The sequence below is a fragment of the Physcomitrium patens genome, chromosome 10 (assembly GCF_059467195.1).
Source record: "Physcomitrium patens ecotype Gransden chromosome 10, ASM5946719v1, whole genome shotgun sequence".
In the NCBI taxonomy this organism is placed as follows: Eukaryota; Viridiplantae; Streptophyta; class Bryopsida; order Funariales; family Funariaceae; genus Physcomitrium; species Physcomitrium patens.
This window is the reverse complement of record NC_143419.1, coordinates 5,681,642-5,690,900: the sequence shown is the minus strand read 5'-3', so window position 1 is coordinate 5,690,900 and position 9,259 is coordinate 5,681,642. Positions and strand designations below refer to the sequence as shown.

At 31.8% G+C, this 9,259-nt stretch overlaps 2 protein-coding genes across 7 annotated transcripts; one reads left to right on the top strand and one right to left on the bottom strand.

Annotated features, from left to right (window-relative positions):
• Nucleotides 1-3,233: 3,233 nt before the first annotated feature.
• LOC112287562 (uncharacterized) lies at nt 3,234-6,363 on the bottom strand. 6 transcript variants are annotated; one of them, XM_024530654.3, is made up of 5 exons: nt 6,009-6,363; nt 5,707-5,866; nt 4,787-5,113; nt 4,286-4,551; nt 3,234-4,003 (listed from the first exon to the last, which is right to left on the bottom strand). In XM_024530654.3, the coding sequence occupies exons 2-5, from the start codon at nt 5,783-5,785 to the stop codon at nt 3,407-3,409; spliced, it is 1,269 nt and encodes a 422-aa protein (XP_024386422.1). In that variant the 5' UTR covers nt 5,786-5,866; nt 6,009-6,363; the 3' UTR covers nt 3,234-3,406. The 6 variants fall into 6 exon arrangements, with proteins under 6 accessions (XP_024386422.1, XP_024386421.1, XP_090109695.1 ...); XM_024530653.3 differs by having other exon boundaries at nt 5,707-5,863; nt 6,009-6,362; XM_090253569.1 differs by having other exon boundaries at nt 5,654-5,866; nt 6,009-6,361.
• Nucleotides 6,364-6,529: 166 nt separating this feature from the next.
• Nucleotides 6,530-8,180, top strand: LOC112287563 (multifunctional methyltransferase subunit TRM112 homolog A). The gene is made up of 3 exons (XM_024530660.3): nt 6,530-6,837; nt 7,217-7,306; nt 7,806-8,180. The coding sequence occupies exons 1-3, from the start codon at nt 6,661-6,663 to the stop codon at nt 7,905-7,907; spliced, it is 369 nt and encodes a 122-aa protein (XP_024386428.1). The 5' UTR covers nt 6,530-6,660; the 3' UTR covers nt 7,908-8,180.
• Nucleotides 8,181-9,259: the final 1,079 nt, after the last annotated feature.

Below are 9,259 nucleotides of genomic sequence, written 5' to 3'. Positions count from 1 at the left end.
ATTATATATATATATATATATATATAGATTATTAAAGACTCAATAAAATCAACATCAAGAATATGTATCCTCTACCTTTGATTTCAAGACTTCTTAATCAATTGAATCAAGTAGAGATTTGTTTCAAAATAGATGTACAATGGGCATATAATTTGATAGATATTTTTTTTTAAAAAAAAAAATAGAAGATTAAATTTTGAACTAGGTATAGAAATTTCGAATATAATGCCATATTTTTTGGATTCACAAATATACCAATTAATTTTCAACATCTTATGAATGATATTTCTTTAAGAATTTTTAGATGATTTTTTTGTTTGTTATTTAGATAATATCTTAATTTATTTTAAGAACATGTAAGAGCATGAACTTTATGTTTGTTGTGTGTTACAAAAACTTAGAGATGTATGATTATATGCCAAGATAGAAAAGTATATATTTTACAAAATTTAAATTGATTTCTTAAAATTTATCATTTGAAATGATGGCCTTAAGATAGATCCAAAGAAAGTTCAAACTATTATAGAATAGAAGATTCCAAAAATAATAAAAGATGTCAAATATTTTTTATTTTTTTATAATTATTATAAAGTCTTTATTAAGAATTTTTTCCAAGTTATAACTCTATTGATACTTTTGGTTTATAAAGTCAAACTTGAATAGAATAAAGAAATGAAAGCATCATTTGAAGCTTTAAAGATAACTTTTATTTTTGCATTGATTTTGTATTGCATCAACTTCTTTAAGGCATTTTTTATTGAAAAAAACGTATCAAAATTTACTTTGGATATTGTGCTCTTACAAATAGGAGCAAATTCATAACATCATCTAGTAACTTTTCATTTAAGATAATTTTCAGCAATTAAGATTAGCTATGAGATCTATGACAAAGAGCTTCTTGCAATTGTGGATTCATTTTAAGAGTGGTGTCATTATCTATATATATATATATCATAAGAACCTTAAGTATTTTATATTAGCACATGTTTTAAATTGCTGCCAAATCCATTGAAGCATGTTTTTGTTAAAATTTGAATTTAAGATTATTTATTGACCAAAAAAATAACAAAGTTTATTAGATTCCTTTTCAAGATGTTTTTATATTGCATCAAAAGAAAGAGATAAAACTTTTGATGAACAACAAACAATTCTTTTAAAATTAGAGCAATTTCATCTTTGGGTAATGAAATCAATATTGACAATTGATTTTCAAAGAAATAGGATAATTTCACATCTTTAATTATCTCAAATATGTTGGGGTGCTTAAAATTTTCATCCTTGCCAAAAGAATTAAGCAACTTCACATCTTTAACTATCTTAGATATATTGAGTTGTTCAAGCTTGATATTATTATCAAATAAATTAGGCCACCTCACATATTTGACCACCTTAGATTTATTGACGTATTTAAGCTTGATACCAATGCTAAAAAAATTGAGAATCTTTACATCTTTGACTACCTTAAATCTATCATAGTGCTAAAATCTAACATCATTGCAAAATGAATTTCACAACCTTACATCTTTAACTACCTTAGATACATCATAGTTGTCAAGCTTGATAGCATTACCAAATGATTTGAGTCACTTCATAAATTTGACCTTCTTAGACATGCCAAGGTATTGAAGCTTAATAACATTATTAAAGAAGATATATTATAAAATAGAAAAAATATTCTAATTTAAATGATAGTATCTAATTGCCATAGAAGTTATAAAATTTAACACCAATAATATTTTATGCTATAATTTTTTTATATAATAGATTTTAAATGAATCCAAATAGAAACTGTATATTATTTTAAAATTAATCATATATCTATAAAGAAAATACTTGAGAAAAAATTTACAAATATTTTTATAACACAACTTAGAAATTTTTATATTTTTTAATTTTATACTTAATATATAATTTTCTTTGAATATTAATATTATATATGAGATATTCAAAACTTTTAACCATATCTATTTTAATAAATAAGAATATTCAAGTACCTTATTATTTTAAAAATTACAAAAGTATACTAAAAAATAATTCATTAATAAAATAAAAATATAATAAAAGATTCCAAAGTTATAAATTTATCTTAAACTTATAAATTTAATTTTGGCTACAATTTTTTAAAAAAATTTTTTAGTAATTTTTAGAATTTTTGTTTTTAATATTTTAATCTTTTATGTGTATATTATTTAAGATGATTATTTATGTTGTTATAATTTTTTTTTAAATTATTTATAATATCAAATTTTTAATATTTAAGTTTTAATTACTAATTCAATTATTCAATTATGGAGAATGTTAAATAGGCCTAGGATTTTACTAAATTGACCCACCCATCTTAACCATCATGAAATAAAAATGATATCTAGATTTATTTCTCTACTATTGAATTTGAAATCAATGAAAACCAACTACATTCATCATGATTATCATATTCTTTATTATAAATAGGTTGCTTTAGTAAAAACTTGGATGCATTTAACATTCTTTAAATTAAATTGTATTATATTTTATACTTATAAAAATAATTATAAATTCTAATTGAGATTGTTTTCAATGATTAAAGCTTAGTTACAAGATGAACTTGGGTGATAAATTCCTTTAATTTAGATCATGTATTAATAAATTTTAAAAAATAAATAAATAAATAAATAACACACATACACAATTCTTATTCTTTAAATAAAGTAAGTACATGTTTATTATTGTTTGAAAAATAAAAAAGAATATAAATTTATAAAATTATAGAAAATGTCCTTTTTATACCTACACTTACATCTTAATGATTGAATGCAATTATTATTGGTACCATTGCATACATAAACTAGAACAAAATTTAAACTAAATCACAAAATAAATATAATTAATATTAAAGATTTCTAATTTTATTTTGATTATAATCTTTGATGTCTTTAAACTTTAAAAGGAGATTTAAGAGGATAAATTAATATTATTGAAAAGAAAGTGTATTGATTGAAAGATAAGCATAAATTGCTTATCAAAAATAATATCATCAAAAATAATTAACAACTACAATTCTTTTTACATTCAAAACTACCAAGTATTAAAACCAAAAAAAACTTTTTGTAATAAAGATTTACATTTGAAAGATGTTTTACAATATAGTAGCTAAGATACAATAACCTATACACAAGCTCTTTTCGATTCATACAACCTTAAGCAACTAAAAACTTGAATATCTCAAGAGCAATGGAAAGCAACTTTACAAACAATACAACAAAATCTGCACCATGTAATCGATTGCAGTAACTAAAAAAGTCGGAACTTTCCCACTCAAATTTTCATATGACACTGTTTTTTGGATCCTCCCTACGAAATAGAACACCACTATGATGATCATATGCATTATGCGAACATGATCAATAATTTTGGTTCCAAAATCAATCTAGAACAATAGGGTTTCTTTGTCTAAAACGACTCGACAACCATCAAGAAAAGCTATAGAAACAATGGTATTAGTGGAAATATGTGTACAATATTTGGCTTCTATGAAAGTCAATTGTGGACACGACTCTGCCACTTTCTTAACTCCCTCACTAGTTATACCGCAACATCCACTGATTCTTAGTTCTTTTATGCAGTTCTCACCTAGCCTGAGAGTCTCAAAGCACATGTCTGTAAGTAGGAAGCAACATCTGACATCCAAAACTTCCAAGGAAGGGCAATTTGCGAATACAACCTTAATGCCATTGTCAGTCAACTTCATGCAAAACTCAACTTGTAAGTTGGTAAGGTTGGTGTGTCTTCTGAAGTAAGCATCAAGAGCAAAGTCACTTAAAAGTCGACAACCACCAAGCAGTAGAGTATGTAAAGACTGGCAGCACTCTCCAGCTGCTATCACACCAACATCACCAACTTGTGGGCAGTCTTCCAACACCAAGGTATGTAGAAATGTTGAGCATGCATGAACGATGCTCTTGACCCCAATGTCACCTACTTTCCCACATTTAGCCAAATCCAAGACCTGTAGAGAAGAACACCCCTGCAAGCACAAACGAAACAATTTCTGGGTTAATGAATCAAAGAACAGGTGACCAAATAGTCAAGCCTCGGAGAAAATGGATAAAACTTGAAAATGTAGCTAGTGAATGAAGGAGGATAAGATGGATATTCTGTCACAACAGAAAATTGTAAATGCCTCAAATTTTAAGCATGAAATTATTAAAAAAATCAGCTCTTCTTGGCCACTTGGAAGCAAGACTTCAGCAACATTGCACGACTATCCACATGAAAACGAGTAGAATAACAAGGGCTGAATGATCACCTCTGAGAGCCTGATGAGCCCATCATCACCTATGTTGGTACAACCTTGCAAGACAAGGTTCTCTAAGAATCGACATTGTGAAAGAGCAGCAAGCGAATTATCTGTGATGAGCTTGCAACGACTAAGATAGAGAACCCGCAAACCATGACATCTGCTTGCAATATGCTCCACTCCCAGATCTGTAATTTGTTTGCAGCCAGAAACATCCAACCACTGTAAACTTGAAAGCTTCTGACCAATTGCTGTTAGGCCCTTGTCACTGATTCCTGCAAGTTGCGGCACTCAAATATCAACGATATCAATTGATGGATAATCAAAACTTTTCGCAGAAGTTATGAATGTGGTTATAACCATCTTTCATAAGAATTTCACATGATATTGAGCAAACACATCCACCATTAGCGTCAGTGACAAAGTACATTCCTATGTAAGCCTAGAAAGACCAAAACGAAACTCAAGAATTTCAAAAATTATCAGGCCTCTCTGAGAAATGAAACAAACCTTTGCAGTTATTTATATTTAGACGCTCCAAGCGACTGAAGCTTTGGGCAACTAAACTGAGATTTGAATCCTTCCAGCCTGGGAATTCAGAATTTTGTGACATATCAAGGCTAGTCAAGGATGAGAAACGAGCTGCAATCCTCTCCAGCATGACAGGTCCTGCGCGCAAGCGCATGCTCTTCTTATTACTGTCTTGTATAGCCTTCCATCGCTTGCACACCAGTGCACATGCGTCTCTATCAGAAGATAGGCTTACTTTTGCCAAGACAGCTTGGAGATCGTCATCTCTAAGCACTGAGTTTATGTTATGCTCTCTATCTTCATTCTCTGCGAATGCGCAACATCTGAAATCAGCTGAGTAATTTCGCCCTTGATTCAACTTCAAGGCTAAGCAAATTACATAAAGTACAAACAAGTTATTTAACAGGACGAACCTCCTTGTTCGGAAAAGTGTTCCCTGTCCAGTATCATCTTTCATTGCATAGATGCATCACAATATTCAATTAAGTTTCAACCCCTTCTATCAGACGTTCCAGATTGCGAACCCTAAGATGCCTTTGCACTCTAGCGTTAGAACTGCCTCTCCACATTGGAGTTCAGATATGAACAAGATAGGGAATTCGTTTCAGTGTTTTGTAACATACTTCCTCGTGACCAGTACCAGATAGAGGAGTATTCTATTTTCTAATAACTATGATATAGTTTTTTAATTGGGCTGATTGTGTCATCTACAACGATTTCCGCAACAGAATCCCAAACAGCTTGATACGCCACAAGCTTAGAAAGATCTCGTCAAGACTGCATAACAATGTCGGAGAAGCTCATATCATACAATCCATGCATCTCCAGTAGCAGAGACGTCCTCACCTAGCAATAGCGAAATTTCTACAGAAAACTTCACAAAGAAGCCATATACATACTATTTGCAATCTTCTCTCTTCCGACATCGCAGGATTGTGGGTTATCCACAGTCACGCCCTTAGATTCGACGACCTCCATCTCGCACTCTCTGGAATTTTCAGCAGTCAATCAGCTAGAACCAAACTAGAACTCCCCACAAAACCTTTCCTTCGTAACCTGCTATTTCACATCAGCTCGCCAACAATTAGGAATATTCCAATCGACATTACCAAAAGCAGTGCAAGATACACCGAACCATACAACAAGTCGCCAAATAGAAAACAACAACTGAAGAAAGATCATAAAATAATTATGTACTTACATTAAAATGGTCACGAGCCTTTTTGTCTGATTCAGCAACATAGGGCATGAATCGAAAACTCCTAGCACCGTAGCTTTCTCAAGGTTCTTTACAAATTCCTAACACAAAGCGAGAAGGTAAGACGAGAGAGTTCCTAAGTGATTAGCCAAAGACGGATTACATCGACTGCTCACATTAGCAAACCACAAGCACGCACTTCAACGACCATGCGGCAACGTTTCGACGATTCCAACATATGGGGCCTAGTTCATAAATTTGGCGACGGCACATTCCACCCAGAATCTGTATTAGCTTTTTATATTCGTCGTATATGAATAACCGCAAATACATACATTCATATAATATATATTTCTGACGTAGTATACGTTTTTACGAGGAAGGAACAACGCAGATTTGAAGGAAAATCCGACCTCGAGGAAAGAAGCATTTCGAGAGGAAATCTTTACGCTATAAAGATGACTACGACGAAACTCGCTGTGAAGCCTTGGCATTTAGGGTTGGAGAAGCGCAAATGTTGTGGGGTCCGATCCAGTGTAGAATCTTGCCGGTAAGGTTGTTAGCATCAGGTTTGTGTGTGTGTGTGAGCTAGAGAGAAAGAGAAACCCACGGAGGGATTGGTTGTGGGAGGAGTATTGGACGCCAATTGGTCAAGATGAGGCTTCTCACGCACAACATGCTGGCGTGCAACATCAAGGGAGTGACGAAAGGATTTCCGCTAGGAATAGAGCACACGCGCCTGGAGACCAAGGAGTCGGAGCTCAATGCGGATTTCTTGAGACACATTTTCCCTAAACTTGACTGGAAGGCGTTTCACGAGGCGGCGCAGAGTGTAGGAACTCGCTTCATGAGTTAGGCTGGATTGTTGTGTTGGAGCATTTCTAATATTTTTCTTCCCTTGTTGTAGAAAGAATTAGGGTTGCTCGCGTTGTGTCGTTGAGTGAGATGACTTGATTTTTTTTCACCAACTTTGGCTCTTTGTGGCATGCTTGTTACTGCCCACGTTTTAGAAGACATCTCTGTTTACCCAGTGCTTACGTCGCGGCAGTAGTATAGGGCAGAAGCTGGGCAGACTCTGGACTTGAGCCCGAACCGTGGGAACGGATTTTGTAGTCGAAGTATTGCTACTTAAGGTTGTAGGATGTAAGTTGATTGCGTGCTTTCGAGAACCAATGTTTGCAGAGGTGTTGATTCTTGGTTTTGTTCTGTAGGTTGGTGTGAATAACATTCCCGACCAGGTCGAGCCTGTTATGTTGGACGATGATGAATTTCTTCGAAAATTTCACCACGCGCTGCTTGAGGTAAATTTGTGGTTATTTTTTGAGCTTTGATTTATGAATAGTGTGACAAGAATTTGTGATCACATGCGCAATCCCGTTGTAGTTTGACGACGTTTCTAATCTTCAATACTGTGAGCAATAAGTCCACGCTGAATTAAATTTCTTTTGTACTAAGTGGGATTGCGTATCAGGTTGTTATTATGTCTAATTGTTTGTTTGTTTGTTTTTGTTTTGTTTGTTTTGTTTGTTTTTGTTTTGTTTGTTTTGTTTGTTTGTTTTTTTCTTTTTTCCTTTGTTTCTTTGTTAGTATCACAAGTCATGTGGCCATACTCGTCACATTTTGCGTTGAGCTTTATTTTAACTTTATGTTTCTGAGGGCTCTTTATCAATATATGTGTATATATATTTTCGAATTTCAGTTATTAGCAATAATATATGCAAAACTCCGGCATTTACCGAATGTATTCTCTCAATCTACACTACTATGCTCAAACTTGTTTACTCGTGTATGTACTGGCAGGTCCATTTGGAGGAAGGTGCTCTGATATGTCCAGAAACTGGCCGACGATTTCCAGTGACAAAAGGTGTTCCTAATATGCTACTAAATGAAGACGAGGTTTAGGCTTATTTCCACAGCTGACTTTGTTTGTTGGTTTGCAGAAGTGAGGTTCTTAGAGGCTTTTCTAATTGTCCTGCAGCTTTAGGTTGAAGTGTTGCTTGTAGCGGCTTCGAGCTCCTCCCCACAATTGTAATGTTTGTGGTGGTTGTTATCCTCATAGCTAGTGCCTTTTGTTTTTTTTCACCTAGATCTTAAGCATGCATTGTAACACAAACCAAGAGTAAGGTATATGAACGTCTAAACCCACATGCAGGGCTCATGCCCTAGCTTAAAGTATCTGCAGCAAGTCTGGACAGATCTTCACGCATGTTTGAAACTTGATGTTCATTTATCATTTGAGCTTTTTTAGCACTTTTTATCTGTCTTCATTGTTACGTTTCTACTTGTCCTTACAGTGCATTGCTCTGTTTTGAACTCAGTGATGAAAAAATTGATGGGGTGTCACTAATTATTTACAACTTTGCATGTTGTTTATGTGTAAGTAATCTTTGCATTTACGTTTTCCTTCAATTTTGTTCTAGAAAAATTGTATATTTGAATAAGGCAATCGATGTTACAAAACAATTTTTACTCATTCCACTATTAACAACCAATATATCTTCTTGCCAAGATAGCAAGGTCTTCTTGATAATTGCCATCTATATATAATAAATAATTGTGAGTACATTATTGTTCCAACTATATCTTAAAATACATACTAATTTAGATAATTCATCATCAAGAATGACTTGTTTTCTTATCATAGTGATAAAGTTTTACAATTTAATATGTTTAACTTAAGATTTAATGAATGTAAATTCATAAAGTTTGTATAATTTTTTTAAAATTGTATATAAAGATAGAAAAACTTGAATCTTAAATAACTTAAATGTTTTTTATTTTTATTTTAGTAAAATACTATCATACATATATTACATGTATACATTACATTATGTATAATTTGCATTTCTTTACCATTGGAGTCTTTATAATATCCATACTTTTCAAAGACCTAAATATTTTTATTTAGATTTGAAAAATACTTAATTTTATGAAAATTTGAAATATAAATTTAAAGATATTTTGTACATAAATCAATTAAAAGCATATGTCAAAGTATTTGTAAAAATAAATAAATAAGTAAATAAAAACTATGTTTAATATGTTAAAATAAAATAGCTTATAGAAATATTAATAGAATTTTTATTATTTTATTTTCTTTCTTATTTGTAGATAAAGATGTAGATATGTCAAATGTATGTTCTTTCTAAACTAATTCTTTTACCAAGATAATATCTTATGAAGTTTCATACATTAAGACTAGTGGAGGTTTAATATTATAAGATATTGTAGATTATAGTATTTTTTTTTCTACA

Coding starts and splice junctions, on each gene's coding strand:
- LOC112287562 (XM_024530654.3), bottom strand. CDS start 5,785: ATGGAGGTCGTCGAATCTAAGGGCGTGACTGTGGATAACCCACAATCC. Junction 5,114..5,706: donor AAGAGAGAAGATTGCAAATA/GTATGTATATGG, acceptor GCGCATTCGCAG/AGAATGAAGATAGAGAGCAT. Junction 4,552..4,786: donor AAATATAAATAACTGCAAAG/GTTTGTTTCATT, acceptor CGCAACTTGCAG/GAATCAGTGACAAGGGCCTA.
- LOC112287563 (XM_024530660.3), top strand. CDS start 6,661: ATGAGGCTTCTCACGCACAACATGCTGGCGTGCAACATCAAGGGAGTG. Junction 6,838..7,216: donor TTCACGAGGCGGCGCAGAGT/GTAGGAACTCGC, acceptor TTTGTTCTGTAG/GTTGGTGTGAATAACATTCC. Junction 7,307..7,805: donor TTCACCACGCGCTGCTTGAG/GTAAATTTGTGG, acceptor ATGTACTGGCAG/GTCCATTTGGAGGAAGGTGC.